Genomic DNA, 26,464 nt, shown 5'->3' on the forward strand with positions numbered 1-26,464 from the left:
TTTAAACATACTTGCTACAGTATGTTTTGTTTAGATATATAAACTTTAAATGTAGGTTAAATATTAACCTGTTTTTTAAAGTTTAATAAACTATAAATCGACATTGTAATAGTCTTTTGCACGATTTTTCTTGCTAGCGTGGAATCTACGAATTACATATAACAGAAATCAATTACGGAATTTATTTTTCCTCAAAAATATTTGAATAAGTACTTTCCTCGGTTCAGGTTGGCTTTTTTTTTTTTTCTCCTAGACCGCTTGTAATACATTTCGTAATTCTGCTTATTTTGTAAGGTTTTTCACCAAATTGGTTTTAATAAATTCCCACATTTGACTTGGATGTATTTTTTCTTCACTCAGTTGTCTTTAGTATCTCTCTTCACCTGACTTAGTTAGTATTTTCCTCCACTCTTTTTGATATATCTCTTCTCCCTATTTAGTTAGTATTTTCCTTTACTCCGTTTTAATATCTCTCTTCATCTGACTTAGTTAGTACTTATGTACCTCTACTCTATTTTAATAGTATTTCCCTGTACTCTTTTATAATATATCTTTTCCCCCTATTTAGTTAGTATTTCTCTCTACTCCGTTTTAATATCTCTCTTCACCTGACTTAGTTAGTATTTCCCTTTACTCTGTTTTAATATCTCTCTTCACCTGACTTAGTTAGTATTTTCCTTAACTCCGTTTTAATATCCCTCTTCATCTGACTTAGTTAGTACTTACCTCTACTCTATTTTAATAGTATTTCCCTGTACTCTTTTATAATATATCTTTTCCCCCTATTTAGTTAGTATTTCTCTCTCTACTCCGTTTTAATATCTCTCTTCACCTGACTTAGTTAGTATTTTCCTAATTTGGTTAGTACTTTCTTCCAGTAAACTTATGTTAATAACTTTCTTCACTTCGCTGATTTTAATATTTTACTTTAACTAGTTTAGTTAGTATCTACCTCAGCTTATTTCTTGTACCGTTATCCATCTGCTTTACCTTTGACTTTCCTTTCTTTAGCTGGTTTGAATACCTTTCTTTACCCAATTTGTTTTGGCACCTTTGTTCAACCGTGCAATCAATACATATTATTCTTCCTTTAATAAGATTTATTAATATCTTTTTTCACTCGATATTGTTATTACTTTCTCCTACTTAGCTTAATGTTTAAATAACTTTCTTCATCTGACTTCATTCAAAACCTTCCTTCACTCAGCTGATTTTAATACCTTCCTTAACCTGACTTAACTAGCACCTTCCTTTACCAATATAATATCTTCCTCCACTCAGCTAGTTTTAGTACCTTCTTTAACAATACTTGTTTTGCTACCCTCCGTTACCAATATAATATCTTCCTTCACTCAGCTAGTTTTAGTACCTTCTTTAACAATACTTGTTTTGCTACCTTCCTTTACCTATGCAATATCTTCCTCCACTCAGCTAGTTTTAGTACCTTCTTTAACAATAGTTGTTTTACTACCTTCCTTTTCCTGGTTGAGTTGATCAACATCTTTCTGTGCTCAGTTTCTTTTAATACCATTCTTCACTCAACGTTTTTATAACTTTCTTCATCCGATTTGGTTAGTACATTCTTCCACCCAGCTTATTTGATACTTTTCTCTCAGACTGGTTAGTACCTTTTTCCACTTAACTTTTAATACCTGATGTTACCGATATCTTCCTCTATCCAGCTTGTTTTAGATTTTTCCTTTACACAGTTTCTTTTGACACATAATCTTATAAACAGATGGTGTACTTGAGAACTAGAGTTTTAAGTCTCTCGAGAAAAGCTTTATATAAAATTGTGAAGTGTGTTATTTTGAACTTATTAATACAGTCTTAGGACATTTTAAACATCCGATCGTTCTCATTTGATATTTAGAGCATGTTCCTCTCATTATTTAACCTTAAATGGTAAATATTCTTATCTTCAGATAATAACGAAAAATTATATATAAAGAGACATGTTTCAGTTTGTTGATTTTATTTTATTTGCTCATTTTTTTATAAAGTTTGTACCCTGATATTCATGATAGTATGATTGCATAGTCTAATATGTTTAAAAATGAAATATTTTCTTCTCTTCTGTACGGTCTTTTCATTCTATGTCTTTAGTTCATTCTTTACTATTTCAAAGTATAATGTCACAAATCTTTATGTTATCTAACCACAGGGGTTCATGCTTCACTAGAAAGGCTACAGTTAAATTATGTGGACATTCTTCTGGTGAACAAGGCTGACTCCATGTGTCCCATGGAAGGTAAGGAATATTGGTAAATTATGAATAAAGATATTCACCTGTATTTCATGGAAGGTAATAAGATTGTTGTTCAAAGTTAGCTACGTGTGTTGTAAGGAATGTTTGCAAGCTATAAACAAAACTGAACCCATGTTTCTCGTGGAAAGTTTGTTTGTTTGTTATGGATTTCGCGCAAAGCTACGCGAGGGCTATCTGCGCTCGCGTCCCTAACTTTGCAGTGTAAGAGGGAAGGCAGCTAGTCATCACCACCCACCGCCAACTCTTGGGCTACTCTTTTACCAACGAATAGTGGGATTGACCGCAACATTATAACGCCCCAACGACTGAAAGGGCGAGCATGTTTGGTGTGACGGGGATTCGAACCCGCGACCCGCAGATTGCGAGTCGAGTGCCCTACCACCTGGCCATGCCGGGCTCTCTTGGAAAGTAATAAGACTAGAAAACAAAGTTGGCTACATATTCTGAAGAATGTAGAGAAACTATGAACAACACGGATCCCATGTTTCCTGTGGAAGATAAGAAGACTGGTAATTAAAGTTGGCCATATGTTTCAAAACAATCTAGGTAAACTGTGAACAATACTGTCCACATATATGTTATGGAAGGTGAGAAGACTAATAGTCAAAGTTGGTCACAGCTCCACATGAATAACACTGGATCCGTTTGTTCCATGGAAGATAGGTAGACTACAAGATATATTTGACCTATAGCGTGTGGTCTAGAAGTTAGGTAGATTATTATATAAAGTTGGGCTCACGGATTTTATAAAACATAAGTAAATAACAACACAAAGCTAAAACTGAGTGCCAATTCAAATATTAAACAAATTTGTCCCTACAGTTTTCTATAACATATAAAGTTAGATAACATGAGAAATATAGTAAGATGCGTTCTGTGAACGTACGTAGAACAATTAAATTAAACTAAACGCAGTTTAATTCCACAGGTCTTATGAGAAAATGGCAGAGTGCTAATAAATGCTGGTAATATATGTTTCATATAAATTAGTAAACACCTAAATCTAGCTCGGTATGGGTCTCATGAGAAACTTGTTAGGTGTTAAACGATGTTGATTTTATGTGTCTTATGAAACTTTGGGAGAATGCTGAATCATTACCAGCCTCGTTTGTCTTATATGAAATTGTTTGACCGCCAAAGAGACTTATCATATCTGTGTTATGTAACTCAACAGTTCCTCCAACTATAAATTTCTTATTACAAGAAGAACAAACTGGTGCCCTGCTCCTCCACCCACTGTCTACCCTTGCTTTAAAGAAAAACTATACAATTTGATAAACTGAACTTAGTATTGATAAAGAATTAAATACTGGATTAGTGTTTGTTTATTTGTTTTGAATTTCGCACAAAGCTACACGAGGGCTATCTGCGCTAGCCGTCCCTAATTTAGCAGTGTAAGACTAGAGGGAAGGCAGCTAGTCATCACTACCCACCGCCAACTCTTGGGCTACTCTTTTACCAACGAATAGTGGGTTTGATCGTCACATTATAACGCCCCCACGGCTGAAAGGGCGAGCATGTTTGGTGGGACGGGGATTCGAAGCTGCGACCCTCAGATTGCGAGTCAAGCGTCCTAACCACCTGGCCATGCCGGGCCTCTGGATTAGTGAACTGGTAGGATATCGATAGCTCCTGACGAAGCTGTAATAGCGAAATATTGAGCTAATAAGGTTACATTTTGGAGGTATAGGTAGTTATTATATTTAAGTTTATAAAAATATTTCATAGTAAATTCCAGTTTGTGTTAAACAAAATTAATAATAATATATGTATATATATTTCTTGAAATAAAAGTTTAGTATTGTTATTGCATTATACACTTCATATTTTATTACTTCTTATTATACTTGCAACGCGCCCCTGACAGCGGGGGGTCCTGGGCAATTGTCCTTTTTGCCTAATGGATGAAACGGCCCTGAAAATAACCCCGAAGAAAAGTAACTCTAACAGAGTATTTAACAATAGCAGCTCAAGTTTTAAACTTTTATGGAAAACTGTTTTTAAACAATTATTTCTTTGGCTTTAAACCTTTAATTACAGCATAATAGTTGTGTCTAGAATATTAGCAGTTCTAGAATTAAGCTTATTATTATTATGTTATACTAGTATCTTAAACAACGACAGTTTTAGCTTTAGACATTGTCTTGAACAATAGCAGTTCCGGCATATTACTTGTTACTATAGCGTAACATTGTTCTGAACAATACTTTGTTCTGCTTAAACCAATATCCACAGCTTGGATGGTTTAGGTAATCTTTTTCTTCTTGCTAGGAGATATTTTACAACTTAACACCCTATTTGGCAGTGGTATAACCCACTCTTGGAACTTGTGGTGGCTCAAATAGAATGAGCATGTAAATATTTTAATGTTGTTTTTATTTCTAGAGATTGTTCGAGCTTGCACGTACTGCATTCATCAAGGGATGGCACTGTACTGGGGTACATCGCGATGGACAGCAATGGAAGTAATGGTAAGATCAGATTTAGGCAACCCTTGGAAAAAAAAAACTTTTTTATTCTTTCTCTCTCTATATATGTGTGTGTGTGTTCATCTTATTTCATTCTCTCTATCTTTATATACATAACGTTTTATGAAAGTTTGGTATTTTTAATATACACTCAATTTTCTTGACAATCTTAAAGAAGGATGAATATATAGAGGTTTAATGCCTCAAGCAATAAAAACATTTTATTTTATCTGTTGAGGTTGTAATTGTAAATATCTCCATCCGATAAATGAACACAGAAAGACAAAGGTGGCAGCACTGACAAACAATTAAAGGAAATTACGAAACAAATATCGTTGTACTTAGCTCTGATTAATTAATGTCTAGTATTTTGTACAACAAAAACATAACTTATAACTTTATGGTAGTTTGAGTTGTTGAAAACTGTCCTGCTAGTAATTACTAGGATTTAACTCATTAGCTTAATTATTATATCACTCATCTGATGTGCAAGAGGCCAAGTATTTAACTCTAAGCTGAGAAAAGAATGGAATTGCTGTGGAAATTAACACAAGATAAAATGGAAATTAGGCAAAATGATCATAAAATCAATTAAATTTGCCAAGTGCCTTTAATGACGTATAAGCTTCAATTATTTTTTTCCCAATGTATACGAAAGACGACCACACACTCTCCATAGTCTCTCCTAAAAAACGGCTTGTGTTACAATGCCTGAAAAGTCCCCTATTCTTGTGATTGAGCCCCTGTATTTTTAATATTCTCTGCACATTACTAATTCTCCTTTATATCTATATTGTTTGCAATATCTGAGCTCCTTTCGAATTAAATACATTTGTTCCATATCCTCCATAAGGAGCAAACAGGACCTCCTTTTATTCCTATTTACTTGGTCTTAAAAACACATTTACAATCTAAAACTAGACGGTGAATTCCTGCGTGTTAACATATAATAGCATTTCACAATTATTATTATTATTTACTTTAAAGACCTGTGTGCCTTTTACATTAAAGGTGAAATTTTTTCTTCCCCTAATAACCCGCAGCAAACAAGTTGTGGAATCAGCCGTTTCTTTTAGTAGTTGTTGAGAATTCTTTGGGGGCATAAAAATAGGAAGGCAGGGGGTTGAGCTCCCCCCTACCAATCACCTACGAGAATTGCATCTATATATTTTACTCTTAAGTTACTATTGGATAAAAATATGGTTGACCCCAACTATTATATAATGCGTGCGTGTGGAAACAGTGAGAAGTTGTTGTTTGTTGTTAAGCACAAAGCTATACAACGGGCTATCTGTGCTCTGCCCACCACGGGTATCGAAACCCGGTTTCTAGCGTTGGGACAAATATAGATCAAACTGAATGGACGTGTATTCGTTCTTCGTACAGAATAATTCCAAACCATCCTCTTTTGATTGATTATACTGGTTTTGTTTGACTAAATGTACTTTTGAAAATACAATTAACTTTAGGTTGTCATGTACTTGTACAACAATTGAAAATGTAACATGTAAATGAAAATGTAAATGGGGGGGGGGGTGAAACAGTAAGAATGACTTTTCTAACTGAGTGTCGTAAGATACAAGAAACTGCAGTTAAACTCAACAAAAGCTACTTTTAGTAACCTCGAATCGTGAGTTATACAATAATTAATTTCAAGAAGAGTTAAAGATAGAAAAAAATGCTATTACATTAGACCTTGAAAACAAAAGATATTCAGATTTATTTCAACAGATGTAATTCATTTCTTAAACTTTGTATTGTTACGTTGCTACTTGTACATGAACTAAAGGTAAAAAAGAACATTTTCTTAAATATTCTTGGAACATACTAAAATTATTGTACCTTAATTCATTAGATAATCGTTTGAAATGAATTATAATTGTTTGTTACTTGTGCAAACGTTAACAAGTTTGTGAAGCTGTGAATTAAGATGAAAAAATTTTGCAATTGAATTTTATGTAGTTGATTTATAGTAAGATAATCTAAATATCTCCAATTCATAATTCCTTCTTTTGTTATGTGGCTAGGACATTCGAATTGCAACCTGAGGGTCGCAGGCTCGAATCCCGTCACCGAACATACTCGCTCTTTCAGTCGCGGGGGTGTTATAATGTGACGGTCAATCCAACTTTTCATTGGTAAAGAGTAGCCCAAGAGATAGTGATGGCGGGTGGTGTTAATTAGCTGCCTTCCATCTAGTCTATAGTTTATAAATTAAGCACGGCTAGCGCAGATAGCCTTCTAGTAACTTGCACGAAGTTCAACAAACAAACAATCTTGTTATGGTGTGAACGCCTTTTTCAAGCTGGCATTAATTTACTCGTCATTAGACATTATTATTAGGCCTGTTATATTTTTAACACTGTCTTTTATATTTAATCCCTTAGCGATTTTCAAAAAAAAATTATAATCGTTCCTCCGATATTCAGAAAATTGTTTTTCATTTGGAATTGTTACAATATTTCAGCACTGTTAGATTTGGCACAATTTTTAATGGTTAAACAATTGTTAACGTATTTATCGAATAGTTAAAAAAAAACCTTAATAAAGTTATCGTAAGATAATATAATACAGAGTACTAAAATCAAACGGATGGCTGGGTTTTTTTGAGTTAGTTGTATTACAATACAAACATTGTTTTAGACATTCCAGTACACTTTTGATGATCCTGTATAAATTATTAAATTTATCTTGATCATCTGAACAAGAAATAACAAGTAATCTATGAAATATATTACGTAAAGCAGAAGATTCTTTGTTACTGTACACAATAACACAAAAAGTTCTACACGATTTTTTTTTATTTTAGGGTAGCAGAGATTGATATGCTTCGGGAGTTGCTTTGGTTTCTTTGCTTTTCTTGAACATTCCAGTAATAATAGTTTTCTTAGCTGTGTAACTCTTTCAAAAGATATCATTAATTTCAATCTCGTATATATGTATATATATATATATCATTATAATTATTTAAATGAATGAAAAAGTACTAGTAGCTTTATCACAAAGGTTATCATGTGCTTGTCTTTTATGTTTCTTAGGGTATTATTTAACTTGTGAAGGTTAGTTTTGTGTATTTATGTTTAGTGATCTTTAATGATGCTGCTTGTATGTTCAACTTCAATCATTACTTTCCACTCCTATTCTAAAGATTAAGGGAATCAGTTTTTAAGTTTCGAAGATCTTACCTATATAGTTAACAACTGACATTTTTGATGCAAGCCACTTAAATGTAAAATGAAGCTAAATTTAGACCCAGATATAAATATACCCTGAACTTCTTTATTCACTCAAATATCCAATTTATCAGTTACTATGTGATAACATGTGTGATCTTTAAAAGAACTGTTACTATAGTATTATGGATAATTATCAATGTCGTTGTTTAAATCAATGTAAATTTACAAATTTATAATAACCAACTAGCATTGAGCCAACTGTACGATGGTGTCCGTGGAAACGACGATGTAAAGAAAGATAACTTGGAAATTAATTAAGTATATGTTTGACGGTAACTATTTACGAGTAAATTTAGTTTCCCATAAATTTATCTCGAGTACTTGAAACATTATAAAAATCTGTATTATATATTTTTCAGGTTCAAACTCTTTAAGATTGAAATTCAAAATTTAAAATAATTTTAGTTAATGCTTTGCCATAGTTTTCTTTAAGTTTAGTATTATATTTTTATGTTGTCAAAATTTATAATATTTAAATGTTTCTATCAGTTTCTATATATTTCAAACACTTTTGTAAATATATATGTATAACTTGTATTGTTACCTTTTTAAACTACCATGCGATTGCCTCTTTCTGGAATAATTTTAATGAAAACATTAATAATTATGATAAGGCTATTTATCATATTATAGCCTGAACTGTACTTGAATATTTTTTATAAGTCTTTCTAACATCGTCAAAATCTGATGTGGAAAGTTTAACTATATTATACAAAATGTTCAGCTTTACCGTTTTAATAAAGTTATACAAAAGTTTTGTTTTTACAGTAGTTTCAACAGTCATTACTCCTGATATTAAATATGGTAAAAATTTCCTTACAGTTTACCCAATTAATTAATAAAGTAATAAAGTAAATAAAGTTACATAAGTTTCAGGCTATAGTATCTACAGTAACAAGTTTTCAACTCAACCTTTAAAACATCTAAACACCAACTAAGGATATAGAGCAAAATAGTACTATTGAAATAAGTTTAGAAATTGTGATAAAGCATAAAATTAAAGTTACATGTGTTTTTTTAATTTTAAATTACTATTGCATAAAAATCTGTTTAACATCTATTACTATATATATGTATGTATGAGTGTATGTGTATCTATCGGTAAATATCTAACAGACTTCGAAAGAGGGGTAATAGTAAAAACTCCCCCTCCTCTTTGCAACCGGAACCAAAACCAGCAACAGTAATCTAGAAAATATTACTTAAAACAGAAGATTCTTTTTTAATGCACCCGATTACACTGGTACCGAATAAATCTTTTAAAACGAATATTTGGTAATTATAGAACAGTTTAGACTCATGTGCTGAATACTTTAAACTACCGTACGATTGCTTCTTTCTGGAAGAATGTTTATGAAAACATTCATGACTGCGATAAAGTTATATTTGATATTATTGGTTTTGAGTATTTGTATTTAATGAAGAAAGCAACAATCTCTTAAGTAATTTCAGCGTGGACTGTAACTGATAACTCTTGAAATGTGAACGATTGGAGACAGCTCAAAGAAGAATAAATATCGAGTACTTAATTGAAACTGTAAAAGGGGGAAGGCGGTCCCACCTTCAGGTGGGCCATTTTCTTATTGAGATAGCCTTGTCCGTTCACTGCTGGAAGACCAGCTTTATGAAGTACTACTGGTGATGTTGTATTAAAAGATGACAGTGTATTCATTAGCACTAGGAGAGTTGTAACAAACTGGTTTTGTCGAGCATAAGAAATCCTTTAGTTACCAACCCTGTGTTTTCCACCAACAGATTTTGTCCAATCAAATCATTATAAATTATTTTTAATCAGTATTCAACATTATTCTTCTACTTTGTAGTTATTCAAGTAATAGGAGATATTTGTGTGTGTGTTGAGAAAATGACGACTATTCCGTTAAATCCGTTCAATATATTGTTCCTTATTTAGGGAAGTCATATGATGTTTTTATAAAGCATTATGGTGGCCTGAGATCAAATTTAATTTGTAACATATTTTTACATTTTTTGTTGAACTATTTTATACATATATGTTACTTTAAGAAACAATAATTCGCTTATGTATAATCAGATCTAATAGTTCTTGTTAGTGGTTTAATGTTTCAATGCTATTTGATTTAATTAGGGCCAACAAAGCTTCGAAGATACACCCATTTGGACCTAGATACATTTGTTGGTGATTATTACTCCATACAACAGTGAAATATGTAACAAATCCATTCTAAATCCATTGTTTGATCCAAATATGTTGAATAATTAGGGCCAACATATCACTGATGGGCTTCCATAGTCAAATAATTAACTATGTCTGAAACTTAAAAGTATTTGACCAAACCGATTAGCCCATCCTATAAGGTGCCGATCAGGTTGAAAGGGCCAAAAATTTACCATCTCAACAGACAAAATCAAGCGTTTTCCTGTTTGGTACATTAAACCCCCAAAATTAATAATTTTAAACAAAATATCCTACACCAAAAATTGGCGACAAAATTAATTTATTCAAGGTATGATATCTATCTAAGATAGCTGATATTTACATATATTATTGCTTGAAGTCAGTTATTAGGTTTATCATAAAAGGATAATAGAATATAATAAATACGTTTTCTCCGCCTTCAGGAAGCCTATACAGTTGCTCGTCAATTTAACCAGATTCCTCCTGTCATGGAAGAGACAGAGTACCATATGTTTCAAAGAGATAAAGTGGAACTCTCTCATCCGGAACTTTTCCATAAGATTGGTCAGTACAGCACATGAATGGGTATATAAGATCGATTTGTAGAATTCAATAGTTAAAGCACATTTTTTATACAAGACTTAACAGTACAATACGTGATGATAAATCAGTATTGTCAGCATATAACAACCCAGAGTGTAGTAAATGTTAATTTGATCATTATGGAAAGAAAATAACACAAAATCGACCAGCACATAATGGATTGTCCAAATTATGTTTATGAATACTCAGTTGGAGCAACATGTAACCTGCATAAGATATATAAATAAAACATATGGTTAGCATAAAGTTAACACACAACACACGTGTGGCATACATGTGAATTGATTACTAAAGTTCTACTTTACTGTAATATTACTTAAACATAGGATATTTTTTTTTTGTTTTAAGCAAAATATGGGTATAATTATTTAATAAACTTCTCCAGTGTTATGGTGATGATGTTTCTTGATACCAGGTGTCGGCACTATGACTTGGTCTCCTCAGGCTTTTGGGTTGAGTGGAAGATTTGATGAAGGGATTCATCTAATTTCGCGAGGATCTATTAGGGTAAGTAAAATATTAATCTATTATCATGGACATGCGCCAGTCATTTGGTCCATATGTCGCATTCGCCTATTGTTAGGTCTAATCTCGACTTCACCTTTTCGCACGGGGTACATTTTAGTACAAATATCATGCCAATTTATTCTCACGGAAGTGTGCGAGATCTAATTAAACAAGTTTCTTGTTCGTAACATTCACGAAGTTGCAACTTCAGCTGCTCTCACGGGGTTAACTATAGTAAATATTATGCTCAGTTAATTCCATGGGACTCTATTATGGAATGCGTTATGAGTATTTACTTTAATGGGAACCTGTTAGGGAGTGTATTATTATGAGTATATATTTTCATGGAGATTTTTTTGCATTATATTTTATGATATTTTAATTTCCCGAAGACCTACACTGCACAAAAAAGTGTACTTGGAATTTATAACACCAGTGCAATCACAAGGAAAACCCCTGCTATAAAATTTTGTCAATCACCCTATATCATATTTAAGCACATTATGCATCTGATGATCTGCGATACGAATTAAAATGCAAACGGTTGATCAATCAGCTTGTATACACACACACACACATATATATATAATGGTCTCTGGAGAGCCGTCGAAAGAATGGAAGCTGACCAAATACAACAGACCATTGTAATTTGGTTACAAGTACCTCAAAGTCTTGTTTGTAAAACTTCCAACTCAGTGGTACAGTTTCTTAGACATTAAACAGTGCAAATCATTATTCAAAACAGAATCAGGTAGCCGTTATATGTCAATTATGGCTATTGGATCAAATGTTGACAACCATAAATGAGTGTTGTATTAGGGTAAAGATGTAATGATACCACTAATGACATACATTATTGTCTTGAGACGCGAACAAGTAATCATAACGTTAGCCTAAATAAAATAAGATAGCTTCCTTCTGTACTATGATAATTCAAATCGCACTTCATGATGGAAAGAGGGGAATGGGAGGGGGTGATCGAATGGAGCGTCCTGCACACTCACCGGACTTTAATCAATGTATGATATGCTATTGGAAGACACGTCACGTATTGCGGTGGTTCTCTTAAAGTGATCTCAGGTACTAAAACTGTTCTGGAAATAACTATTTTCAGAGAAGTGGTCGAGAATACCTTATCAACACTGTGAGTTTAAGCAAGTAACCTCCATCCCGAGTTGCCACCTTACTTTATCTGATGTCATGTTCTAAACTCAACTGAAATATCATGAACAATAAAGATGTAAAGCCATCTCTAACGAACTTGAGGTCACGTGATTTATTAACAGATGCCTGACTTACAAAACAATGAACTGAAGGGAGTGAATGCCATTATTTTATAACAGTGGTTATAAGTTTAATTAATTTACGCATTAGGTTAGGTATTATGTACAATTACTGTCAGGATTTACAACTTATATTTTATGCTTATCTAGTGTAATTCAGTTTTATTAAGAAGACACGCATCATCTTTCCCGTCTTTCATGAGGAGTTGAGGATTTACTTTTATTGAAGTCATACGTAAGTTTACTTTCATGGAGAGTTAATAGGTCAAATCTGATATTAATTTACTCTAATAAGAATAATACATCACATTTCATATTCTTCCACTCTCACGAACTTAGATAATGTATTAATTCCAAGAATCGGTTAGATAAACTACCTATGTTTTCACAATCATCTAATGAAGACATCTTTGCAATAAACATACAGAGAACATATGCAGCAGGACTTGTCCCGTCTTCTCATTCTCTCCCTTTGTGGGGCCACCATAGAACGATACAATTTTTTAACCGCTAAGAAGAATGAACGTAGGTGGACCAGAGTGAAATTTATGGTGCCCACCCCAGCACCAACCTTGGGCATAACTTGTGGGCCAGAGTGAAATTTAAGGTGCTCACCCCAGCACCAACCTTGGGCATAACTTGTGGGCCAGAGTGAAATTTAAGGTGCCCACCCCAGCACCGACCTTGGGCATAACTTGTGGGCCAGAGTGAAATTTAAGGTGCCCACCCCAGCACCAACCCTGAGGATAACTTGTGGGCCAGAATGAAATTTAAGGTGCCCACCCCAGCACCAACCTTGGACATAACTTGTTCTTAATCTACAACCTTATACAGTGTCCTATGAATTAAAGGATTAAAAAGTGAAGAACATTATATTTTTGGCCAACACATTAAGTAAGTACTAAATTTCTTTAACTTTTAATTAACAGAACTATTCAGGGACCTCTGACAAAACTGCATCAGACGAGAATCGCAGTCCTCGACATCAGGCTAAAATTCATCAACTATCCTTCCTGGTGGAAAAATTAGGCTGTACATTAACACAGTTATACATAGGTAAGCTTTCAAGAATTGATATTTCACTGAATTACATTTTTACAACCTTTCTAGGGAAATTATTCCAAATTAAAATTTCTGAGAAGTGACAGTTGAGAGTACCGATTGTCTCAAAACCTGATGTGGCCAAAAAGTTTTGATCTTTATGCTGGAACTTTTTTTTTTATATTCAAAGAGTGTTCTCAAACAAGTCGAAAGGTTTTCAATTTTAGAAAGATATAAATAATAAGATACTATATCATTCCCCTTCGAAGATTTCATTTTTATTCGTAAGATTTATTAAAATACCCGAAGGCCTCAACCATGAATCAGATAATGAGCTCCAAGGCCTGAAAGTTCCTTCCTCTTTCACCAATGATGTTTTATGTGATGGTCCTGGTTATAGATTATCACTCTGAGGGGCAATGTTCACTATAGGAGGTTTTTGTACAAATAAGAGGTTAACGTTGTGCCTCTCCTCTTTGCATACTTTCCAAAAGCCACCACCGTACACGGACGACTTCTTCTGGGGCCCACGTTCGAGCAACCCATAGGAGATATCTACAAGAGCCATAGCATGGATTCTTGTTTATTCTTGCGTACAAAAAATGACATTTTGATACAGGCGTGGCATTCAGTTTGTTGAAGGGTGTTATTTTCTCGCGGTATAATGAAGTCATTAAGATAGCCTGACAGTTTTCAGAATTCGCTTTACAATTTTCCTCAACTATCTGGATGTTTAACTTAGCATTAGAACTGTGACTTCAACCAACATGGATTCATTGGATAAACTTTCTCGATATGCTTCGAACCATTTTTTAAAATGTTGTATCATCAGAAGGACGATAAAATGTTGTCTGGACTACAAAAGACAGTAAAGAAGGCACATGCTTAATCCAAAGTGATGGCATACTTCCATTTACCGCATGCCATATGACACTCGTACAGTATTCGATAGTTAGTCTTCATTTTGGATATGCGCTTTGTAGAAGCTTATGAACGCAATTCGTGTGTCGCGTTTTAAAATGCATTCATGTAAATTATTTTACTTTCAGTTCATTGGGAGGTTCATACGTTAGATGCATTAGACTGCTCTGTTCTTGAGTTACTTCCGGTGACAAGCAGTTTAATCATCTTCATTGCCTTTGGTGTGTGACTGATAGATAGCTGTGTAGTAGCTCGTTTTTTTCTTTCTGCAATTAAACCTTCCCTTGCGTTACTGATACACTTCAACACTATAGATATCTCTTTCCTCAAAAATGCTAAAATTTCGTACCCTGCATGTTTTCACAATCCTGGAATAGGAGAACTTTGTATCGGAAAGGTTTGAAATATAACCTTCCAAAAAGAGTCAATTTTAGTCACATTCTGCCCTTACAAGTTACGACATTTCAATTGAACGCGACAAGAGGGCCAGAACTTTTAACCTGTATAATAACAGGCCATGAGAGATATGCAAATTTTTACCATGGATTATGAGCATCCTGCTGTATGAGAAACTCATCAAAGAGTTGAAATGCTGAATATATTCGAAGACCTTGGGAACACATAGGTACTTTCGTAGAAAAATTACAAGACATTGCACATCTCCCTAGGACGCAACTATGAAACTGAAAAAAAATTATATTTTTGATGTTTTTTAATTATTTCAGGACACAGAAATATCCCAAAAGTGAGATTTAACTGTCTTGCATTTTCGACGATTATCTTACTAACATTTCTAAACTGCAGCAGATTAGGTAAACGATGTACATCTCCGCAACTTACTGACATCTTTCAAGCACGCGAAGTTAAGGGGCCAATAAGGAAGGTGAAATGACTCGGGTAAACTTTGCTAAAATTTCAAAATCATTTTTGCACCATAAATTATCCATAGGAATATTAAACTGCCGGATCCTCGAAGATTTGAAAAAGTTGCAATTCAGCATAAAAACAAAATAGTATTTTGACTACATTCCACCTGCGCTAGATCCTAAGATGCAAGAAAGTTATTTGACAGTTGAGTTTAGGCAGAAATGCCAAAGGGATATTTAATCCTCTGTAAAACGTTTAATATTTAAATGTCTTTCAGCGTGGTGCCTTAAGACTGACTGTGTCCACTGTGTTCTTGTCGGAGCCTCCTCTGTGGGGCAACTATTTGACCATCTTCATGCCTTGCAGGTAAGGGATCATCCTAATATGTCCCCTTTGTATATTTGATTTATCTATATCTCGAGAAACAGTTCAGAATAATGTATTTGTTTGGAGAAAATATTAAAAAGTAATCTTACATAGCTATATCATTTTTAATTTAAAGTACAATCGTTAATGACTAAAAAAAAGCGGTGCACTCTCGATGAATTAGACCTAAAATATATACAAATAATGTACTTTTCTAAAGAGTCTATTTTGTGAAAACTCTCGCTATTATGAAGAAGGCAGTAAGCTTGGTATAGCTTTTAGTAAGTGATGCTGTTTCATCGTTTCGAGTTTTAAACTGATATGATACAAACTAAAATTGAACATGAACTTTCATTGACTTAAAATTGTACAATGTACTTAAATAACTCGCGACAGAGTTAACAATGACAATATGATTTTTGAATGTGTAATGAACAGATGCGTTTTTCTACGTGGTCTTGCCACTTGAATAACTTGCGACTAAGTTAATTATAATAATATGATTTTTTCAAGTGTACAGATGTGTTTTTGTACGTTCTCTTGTGACTTACAGGATATTTCACATCAACATTAACTGACTTTGGTGATGATTTAAATCCAAGAGTAGAAAAGTTTTGCAAAAAGAAAAAGTAAATATTTAAATTTAAACATTACTTTCTTTTTTATGTTTAATGTTCTCACAGTTGTTTTTAATTTTCCTTTACGTAAAACAACAAAAAATTACCAAAAACAGTTAAAACATTTTATATAGTTTTTTAGAGTATAATTTTTTAACTCGTGTACAAGTGTTTCTTAATGAATTTTAATTAAAACAGGTTTCGATAGAATTTCTTTAATTAATAGGTGTTGCCTCGACTGAACACAAATGTTGTGAACGAAATTGAAAGGATCCTTAGCAATAAGCCAATTCGACCGCCAGTAACCAGGTGACTAGGGTTGCCTAGGGATCCTTGCGGAGGTAAGGGTCTCAGGCAAGACTTGTTGGAGGAGGACATTCCTGGCGGAGGAGCAGGAGAAAGGGAAAGGAGTAATTCGGTCGAAGATCCACAACTCCATCGTCTGGGGGGTCATGGGCTGTTAGACGGACTTCTTAATGCTTGCTCCATCCAGTAGTTCAGAGTAATAATATATAATAACTTTATAAGCTAGAAAGGATGAAAGACTTGACTCAACTACGTTGTTCATATTGATACTTTGAAAGATCGTGGGCGTTACTGACTCTGTAATGTCTTATTATTTTCTAGATAATGGTTAATGTCCGAGTAGCTTTTCATATTTCAGGATTAAGCTAAAATTATATATTTTGCTTCCAGAGGGTACCAGCGATAAAATCACAAAGTCAAGTTAGCCTAAGTACCAGACACTTATGCAGCCGAAGTTTTGTAAAACATTTTGACTAAACCTAAAGAGCCTCTTAAGCTTTATTCGGATAGAGTATTTTATGACCTAACAAACATATTGTTCCATCTTTTATTCAAACTGAAGAGATTGTTTGTTTTTCCTGTGTCACGTGGCTTAAGACGTGGTTTGTTTTTTTTCCTGATGGTAACAAATCATTGGGATGGTTTTCTTTTCATCTGCTGGTTAGAAATAGAACCAAAGGTTAGCTCTTTTTCAATACCAAGTTTGTCTTTCAGTAACAAAATGTTGTCTTGTAGAACGAATATCTTAGAAAAGTCTCTTAATCTATTTCTAATTCTTCTTGAACTGTTATTCAGTAGCTGTTTAAACAGATACCAGAGTTTTCAAATTGAGATTTTTGCAAATTCCTTAAGGCTACGTACTTCAATAAGACATTGTATGTTATCAAATAGAAAGTAGCGTTTTAACTGCAATACTTTAAGTGAATTCTCGACCACAGAAACAAAGCACTTGTTTAGAAGAGAAATCACAATCATGTAAAGATTAGTGAACAGAAAACGTATTAACTTAAAATACAGATAAAATATTTAACTTCATCAACTGCATGAAAGTAAATCTTACCCACAGCGACATTCAATCATTATTCTTAGCGAAGGTAGTGCTTTTACATACTAATTCCACTTTCAAGCTATAAGAAAAGTTGAATAAGAATATCAGAAAGTAACCCAACTAAAGCCAGCCTTGAAAATCATGTATAACATTTTCAACTAAAGCACTCATTAGAGGTAGTAGGAATTGCAGTTCACGTTAGCATGTTTAAATGACGAATTTCATATTTTACCCTTCTAGTGTATTCTAACAAACAATTAGATAATGGTCTTAATTATGTAGCTAGCCACTTATAAGATATTGGAAGTGTCGAAACCAGTGCGGTCATGTAGATATTAAAAGTTTTTATTACTTATATAAAGAACAAACTGTGGAGTCTCAGAAAAGCGTAGGCCTTCAGTTTTCAGGTCTCTCTGAGATGTTACATAAACCTTGGGTTAAAATAATACTAATACATCGCATTTTATTCTCTATAGTACTTAATCTTGTTTGGAATACTTCCATTGCTGTCTTGGAGTTTATCGTAGTTTTGTTAAAACGATAAAGTCAAGTTTCATTACTTCTCTATTAATGTAGGGTTGAGCCCCATTTCTTTTCTACTGAAGTAATACAACACAATTTTGTCTAAACTTTAGAATTAAATTATAAGCTTAAATGTAATTAATACTATTTTCACCTCTGATACTGGTTCTCGTGAGAACCGTGGAAACTGCTTTAACCAGACCAGTTCTTAAGAAACATTTCATGGGTTCTCTTGTTAAACAAGCAATCTGGTGGTTACTAGCAGACCAGCTCTTCAAAATGATTTTTAGGTTTTTGGAGAAACACACAACTTGATTGACACCAGACCAGTTCTTACAAATCACTGTATAGGCATTTACAAGAGCCATGAAACCTGACTGTTACAAGAAAAATTCTTAAGAAGTGCTATACAATCTCTCACGAATACCCTACAATCTAGTTTAAGAAAAACCACAGACAAGATTTCGAAAATCGCTATATAGGTTTCAGAACAATTATAGATTGCTACTAGACCAGCTTTTGAGAATATTTGTATAGGATTTCAGAAAAATTACGGACTCTACTAGAACAGTTCTTGAGAATAACTATATAGGTTTTCAGAATAACTGTGGACTGTCACTAGACTAGCTCTTGAGAATAGCTATCCAAATTTTCAAAAGAACTGTGGACAGCTACAAGACCAGTTCTTGAGGATCGTTGTATAGGTTTTCAGAAGAACTATGGACAGCTACTAGACCAGTTCTTGAGAATCGTTGTATAGGTTTTCAGAAGAACTATGGACAGCTACTAGACCAGTTCTAGAGGATCGTTGTATAGGTTTTCAGAAGAACTATGGACAGCTACAAGACCAGTTCTTGAGAATCGTTGTATAGGTTTTCAGAAGAACTATGGACAGCTACTAGACCAGTTCTTGAGGATCGTTGTATAGGTTTTCAGAAAAATTAAGGATTGATACCACACCAGCTCTTGAGAATCGTTGTTTACGGTGTCAAAAAAAACAAAAACAGCGGATTGCTATTAGACCAGTTCTTGACAATAACTATAGAGACTTTCAGAAGGACTACAGACTTTACTATACAAACTCTCTCGAGAATAGCTATACAAGTTTTCAGAAGAAGTAGGGACTGCCACTAGCCCAGCTATTGAGCATCGCTGTATAGGTTTTCAGAATAACTACGAAATGTGAAAAGATCAGCTCCTGAGTTTCGCTGTATAGGTTTTCAAAATAACTATGGACTGCTAAAAGACCAGCTCTTGAGAATCAATGTATAAGTTTCAAAGGAGTAAGGAATGTTACAAGGCAAGCTTATGAGAATTGTTGTATAGGTTTTCAGAAGAACTACGGACTGCTAAAAGACCAGCTCCTGAGATTCGCTGTATAGGTTTTCAGATTAACTACGGACTACTAAAAGACCAGATTCTGAGATTCGCTGTATAGGTTTTCAGATTAACTACGGACTACTAAAAGACTAGCTCCTGAGATTCGCTGCATAGGTTTTCAAAATAACTGTGGACTGCCAAAAGACCAGCTCCTGAGATTCGCTGTATATGTTTTCAGAATAACTACGAACTGCTAAAAGACCAGCTCCTGAGATTCGCCGTTTAGGTTTTCAAAATAACTATGGACTGCTAAACGACCAGCTCTTGAGAATCAATGTATATGTTTCAAAGGACTAAGGACTGCTACAAGATTAGCTTTTGAAAATCGTTGTATAGGTTTTCAGAAGAACTACGGACTGCTACTAGACCAACAATGTAGAATCGTTGTATATGTTTTCAATAGAACCACGGCGCCAGGCCGTTACCAAACAATTTTTGGTGAAAATATTATGCATTTTCGGAAGAATCGTGGAACCTAGCTATTACTGAGTAAATTAGTTTAAAAATCGGTTCTTGACAATAACTATAGAGACTTTCAGAAGGATTACAGGCTCTAATATAAAAGCTCTCTCGAGAATAGCTATATAAGTTTTCAGAAGAAGTAGGACTGCCACTAGTCCAGCTCTTGAGCATCGCTGTATAGGTTTTCAAAAGAACTATGGACTGCTAAAAGACCACCTCCTGAGATTCGCTATATAGATTTTCAGAATAACTACGGCCTACTAAAAGACCAGCTCCTGAGATTCGCTGTATAGGTTTTCAAAATAACTGTGGACTGCCAAAAGACCAGCTCCTGAGATTCGCTGTATAGGTTTTCAAAATAACTGTGGACTGCCAAAAGACCAGCTCCTGAGATTCGCTGTATAGGTTTTCAAAATAACTATGGACTGCTTAAAGACCTGCTCTTGAGAATCAATGTATAGGTTTCAAAGGACTAAGGACTACTAAAAGACCATCTCCCGAGATTCACTCTATAGGTTTTTCAGAATAACTACGAACTGCTGAAAGACCAGCTCCTGAGATTCATTCTATAGGTTTTCAGAATAACTACGAGCTGCTAAAAGACCAGCTCTTGAGAATCAATGTATAGGTTTCATAGGACTAAGGACTGCTACAAGACTAGCTCTTGTAAATCAATGTATAGGTTTCAAAGGACTAAGGACTGCTACAAGACTAGCTTTTGAGAATTGTTGTATAGGTTTTCAGAAGACTGCTACTAGACCAACAATGTAGAATCGTTGCATATGTTTTCAATAGAACCACGGCGCCAGGCCGTTACCAAACAATTTTTGGTGGAAATATTATGCATTTTCGGAAGAATTGGGAACCTAGCTATTACTGAGTAAATTAGTTTGAAAACCAACCTAAATAAGTTCATAAGAAATAGAGCTTATGAATCAAATTCCCTTTGAACCTGATTGTTATCAAGCAAGTCTTATCAATTACATTGTACGTTTTTCAAGAAGACGATGCTATCTGTTTGTTACATCGTTAGTTATTACAAATAGTGCTTAGGTTCTCAGGAGAACCAAGAAACCCAAATCTTACCAAATTTTTCTATGATCTACTATATGGAGTTTTAGAATCACCACTTTGTTGGTATACCAATTGTGTAAGGAGTAGAGAGTATATATATGCAGGATCGCCCAGAATTATCTGCTTCTTATTTTTATTTTATTTTTATTCATTTCTAATACAGTACTCTATTGCGACTAAGATAATAAAAATGGCCAAAAAGCAAATATCCGTTGCGTTAAAGTAATGGAGGCAAGTTACAAATATTTTGAGCCTCAATAACATAAAATTTGTACATCGTCCTGAGCATCGGTGGTTGGCTGTCCATTGTGTATTAAAGATGGAATATTTTAGTTTACATATCTGTTGCCTTAGGCTTAGCTGTGGAAAGACAGATTTGAGACGTCTTGTATGTTTATGTTTTACATAAAATATCCGTTGCAGATACATGTTTTTTTAGCGTGGATGATAACGTTATTCTAATTATTTTGCCAACATCTCAAATAAAAATTAAGTACTATAAATGTACTGAGAAGAACTTTTAAGTTAGTTAAGACAATTTGTAATTAAAGGTAAAAAATAACGTTTAACGAAGCAATCACATAGATGTTTCTAGAATGTATTTTTACAAGTAATATTGCACTATTTGTTTAAAAGACAATCAGCACATATTTGTCTTCTGTGTTACAATTACTGATAAGATGTTGCTGTTATTTATAGGGTAATACTATTATTGACAAGTTGATACTGTGATTGGTAGGCTGATAGTAATATTGTTAGGAAGTTGATATTGTTGCAACGATAATGATGTTATTGGAAGCGATATTAACATTCGCAGGATAAATGGTAACACTGTCATTGGTAGGTTAATGATGTTATAGAAAGATGATGAAGCAGGAATACTGTTGGAAGAAATGTTACTGTTGGAAAGATAATATGTATACTATATAGCCAAGTGTGTTTATTTTTATTGTTATAATATGCAATTTAAACCAAGCCAAAAAAGCTTCGCATTAGTATGTTATGTAGTAATTTTTTATTCCTTTCTAGACTTGTAATGTTCTTCTTTTCGCATCATTTAGATATAGACGTTATGATTAACGCTTGAACTTAGCTTCAGAAGATTATATAAACTCCTTTGTTGTTATTTCAATCACCATTTAGTCAAATAAGGAGACTTATTAACAACCTATGACTGGAATGATGAATTATAAGATATGATATTATGGACATGCACACAATAAATATTATGCAGTCTTGTTGTATTGTGAAATTTTAAACAAAATAAGCAAAAAAAAGCTTTTTTGGTTACTTTAACTCGACATATTCGTAATGAAATTTGTAATGCCCACTTTGAGTTCAGTTTTAAATACAGAATTAGTAATGTCACGTGAGCAAGATGCAGCATTGTTGAAAGTCACGTGAAGAACATGTAGCATTATTGAGGAAATGAACGTAAACAAGAAGTGGTATTGTTTAAAGTAACATAATATGAACATGTTGACTCATATGACGGAAGTCTTAGTTTCAATATAAATGAAAAAAAACACGAAAATAAAGTAAACCATACTTACGTATTCATCTTTCGTACAAAGACCATCACCAGGTATAAAATGGCGGTTCTTTAATTCAACTACGTTTATACAGCAAAAGAACGTTCTAATCGCGGGAAATAACGAGATGAGCGTGCAGTGTTATAATATGCTGTTATATGTGCTATGAAATGTATAGATTTTTTGATACAGTTATACTAATCTGTTTTTAGTGAATGACAGTTTCATTAGTTTAAATATTTCCATACTTTTATTCACCTCTATATAGTTGCTAAGCGTATAAGAATAGTGTATGCGTTGTAAGGTCGAAGCGTTGTAAGATGAATACATATTAAAATATGTTTTGCATTATTTTCATTGTTATGTTTTTCATTTGCTTTATAAAAAATTATGGTATTATCGAAAAGTAAATGGTGTGAAAAAAATGTTTTTTCGATAGCCACGTGTTGTTTTTATAAGCCTACTCTGTAAGAAGTTTGAGTTTCTAGCTTATTGCAAGTTCAGGGATATGTTACTAGTTACAATATATTAAACATTTAGTGCATGGAAAATAAGTAAAGAGAACACAAATAAAACGATAAGAACATATTCTAGATAATCCCTTGGGAAATAATCGCATCGACTGTAATTAGATGTTCGTCGTTCTATCTGTCAACCAACCATATCTAAGGAGAAAAAAAGCGGGAATAAAGGCATTCGTGTTTTTTCTGTTGTTTCATACTATGCGATGTCAAATGCTTTTTTGCTCAATTGGATCTGATCAAGTGCCTTTATAATTTTATTATTGAAAGATATCTAACATGTTTTGCATCTTTTGTTAAATAGTATGTTTTTAATCATCTGAGTAATTTAACAAAGAATGCATTGCATCTTACGATATAAATGTCGCCATTGTATATATTGACAAGAAACCTGTTTTCATTTCTTCTTCTTTGTATCACTGACTTAAAATTCCCCCTCGTGAACTAAGAGAGTTTAATATTTAATGTTTTCCGGGTCCTGAAACGCATTTGACTTAAATTTCGTCATAGTGAGAAGTGGTGTAAACGTTTCTGTATAATGGCAGTTTGTTATTATCCACAGCTTCTTATAGAAACACACATGCAAAACTTTACCAACCGTCCATAGTTGGCCTATAACGAATAAATATTATTGTGACAACTGGTCTGTGGTTAAATTCTTGTGGAGTGAATAGTATACGATAAAATCAAAGCCAGTCATAATTATTTTAAAATTTATTTGTTATAATAACTTAATGTAAGACCTATGATTTTGCGTGCAGCGGCTTCATGACAACACAACTGTTTATTTCCCAGTGTTAACACGTTTACTGCCACTTAATAAATTAAGTATACATAAAATCAAACATTGAAGAGGTGCCAAGAAACAGTCACAGTGTCCCAAACTCATATGGCACAAGAGAAATTTGGCTTTGAAACTTAATTGTATATAACCTAACAGTGTGTCACGCGGTCCATATCTAAAAGTCGTGTTGTGACCCACTGGTGGGGCATACGGCAGCGAACGTGTTAAATGAAACATTTGTGTTAGCTGACAGCAGTTTCATTGCAACATCATCCACGTTTCTCTCTATCTTTTAAATGCAACTGACAACTGTTGCCATGTTGGATTTGAACGCAGCACAAGCGAATTGGATACAACTTCTGAGCTAAAATGCATTTTAAGAATGTGTGTAAGGTTGATAATTCTTGAATTTCTTTATTTTTAAAAGTGTTTGCCTTTAACCGAATATTATGTGTCATTTTACACAAGTTTTTTTTATATATATATTTTAATGATGTACTCATATTCATAAGTTCAGGTCAACATTTGTTTGGAGTTCAACACATGAGTGTGTGAAAAATAATCTTATGAAATTTAGCAACGACGTAGAAGGTACTTATTATTTCTTAAATACTCTTTAGCAACTGATAAATTATAATGATGTATTGTATAGTATTATCAAAATTGTCACAAATCTCTTTATGAAGTTTTAGATCTATGTCTTCTTAGAACATTATTATTTCTGCATTATATTACAGAAATATCGACAGGAACCATGTTAGGGTTAGAAACTCTATCAAATATGGTTATTTTCAAAAATGATTGATTTGATGCGTTTTAAAGTAAGCTTATGAAATGAACAAAAGTTATAATAAGTTGTTTTAGTCTCGTAAAGCGTACTTATTAGGTACTTAACTAATGATATGTTCTTCTGTAACATTGGAAAAAAATTACGCTATTAGTGTCTACTTTTTTGCCATATTTTTTATTGGAAGAATTCCGCTAACGTATTCCACAGCTAAGTGATCTGATGTGTACACGTTCTGAAGTACGTAAAATGAACTGTGGTTTGGTGTATATTGTTTTTAATACACTCTTCGCTGCTTGTACAGATTGTATCCTATAAATAACATTTTCATCTCATCATCTCCTGTGTAGATTGTCACTTTATTTCTCTATGTCACTCAGTATATCGATATGTCTCTACCTTCATTTTTACTCTCTCTCTCTTTTTATACATATATTTATTTATTTATGTAGATACCCTTTTATTTTTACTTCTCTGTTTTCACTTTTTCTTTAAACTGAAACCTTTACCAAAGAATATCTAATTTGTTAATTTTTCAAAGCAACTATCAAAGTTTGTAAGCAAAATTACAAAATGGAAGTCTTCTGAATAAAAAATTTCCTTTTAAAAATTCAATTCAAAATATATGTAAACCCAGATCTTGTTCATGTACACCCATTTTTGGTTTCTTTGTAGATAACTCAAAGAACCATTTTCTTTTTACTTACATCAGTGAACCAGCGAAGTCTTAGGATGAATCAGGACACATACACACACAAAAAGATCAGCCAGTATCAGCTTTCGCGAGTCCACATACAGAATAAAAAACTCCAAAAATAGATGTTATTACTTATTTATTTTATACAAAAGAAATTTGTGTATTAAAAATAGGCGGCACCTTGTGCACAAGTGGGCTGAACGAACAAGTGAAAGACCACTAGGGTTCAATAAGAATTGTCCCAAATTTTCAACCACTGTTCAAGACAGAAGACAGTCAGTCAGCAGCTACCTTTACCATAAGGAATTTGAGTGGCTCCTTGAACCGACTAACAGGATCACTGTCATTTTTATAACGACCAGACCTTTTACTAAAAAACGATATTAACAAGCGGTCAACTATGGAACTAATAATGCTAAAATTGGGGGTTCGATCTCTACTATGGGCACTATATCCCATTGTGACCCGGGGAGTCAACGTTAGGCTTACAAACTTACTACGCTAAAATCTGCCATTCAATTCTCCACGATGGACAGAAATACAATAGCTCATTGTATAGTTTTGTTCCAGAAAACAAACAAACAAATCCCATGATGATGTAATAATAATAAAAATATCATATAGACTGGGAACACTATGAATGAAAAAGTTGATTAATAAAATAATCATTTTTGTGTGTTTTGTTGTTAAGCACATAGTTACACAATGGTCTATATGCGCTCTGTACACCGCGAGTATCTAATCCAGACTTTTAGTTTTATAAGGCCTCATATTTGCCTCTGAGACATGTATATGAATGTAGTTATGATGTGTTCTAGTTCTATCGACAAAAGTAAGAACTTGTTCTCTTAGATTCTTGTCTGTTTTTGTTGTTACTTTAGGTTTTTTTAGCTCTTCACGTTCGAAGTGTTTTAGTTCTAGAAATACATTACTTCTCTACTATGACTCGTAGCTTCTAAAGTGATTGAAAATTTCGTCTTCTTGCTACTTCCCTGTCTAAAGGTGATTTATGGTA

At 33.5% G+C, this 26,464-nt stretch overlaps 1 protein-coding gene across 5 annotated transcripts in view; it reads left to right on the plus strand.

The window, feature by feature from the left end:
• The window catches only part of LOC106458632 (voltage-gated potassium channel subunit beta-2-like), an 88,518-nt gene that overhangs the window by 48,748 nt on the left and 13,306 nt on the right, over positions 1–26,464 (plus strand). For 4 of the 5 annotated variants that reach the window (XM_022384905.1, XM_022384906.1, XM_022384907.1 and 1 more), the window contains 7 exons: positions 2,165–2,251; positions 4,655–4,740; positions 10,575–10,695; positions 11,150–11,241; positions 13,454–13,580; positions 15,631–15,719; positions 16,563–25,090. In XM_022384905.1, the coding sequence (XP_022240613.1) occupies positions 2,165–2,251; positions 4,655–4,740; positions 10,575–10,695; positions 11,150–11,241; positions 13,454–13,580; positions 15,631–15,719; positions 16,563–16,649 (689 nt within the window). In that variant the 3' untranslated portion in view covers positions 16,650–25,090. Of the gene's footprint in view, positions 1–2,164; positions 2,252–4,654; positions 4,741–10,574; positions 10,696–11,149; positions 11,242–13,453; positions 13,581–15,630; positions 15,720–16,562; positions 25,091–26,464 lie in introns of those variants that run through there. The other variant, XR_002610397.1, reaches the window with a different exon arrangement.

This window comes from Limulus polyphemus, unplaced genomic scaffold (assembly GCF_000517525.1).
Source record: "Limulus polyphemus unplaced genomic scaffold, Limulus_polyphemus-2.1.2 Scaffold495, whole genome shotgun sequence".
NCBI lineage: Eukaryota > Metazoa > Arthropoda > Merostomata > Xiphosura > Limulidae > Limulus > Limulus polyphemus.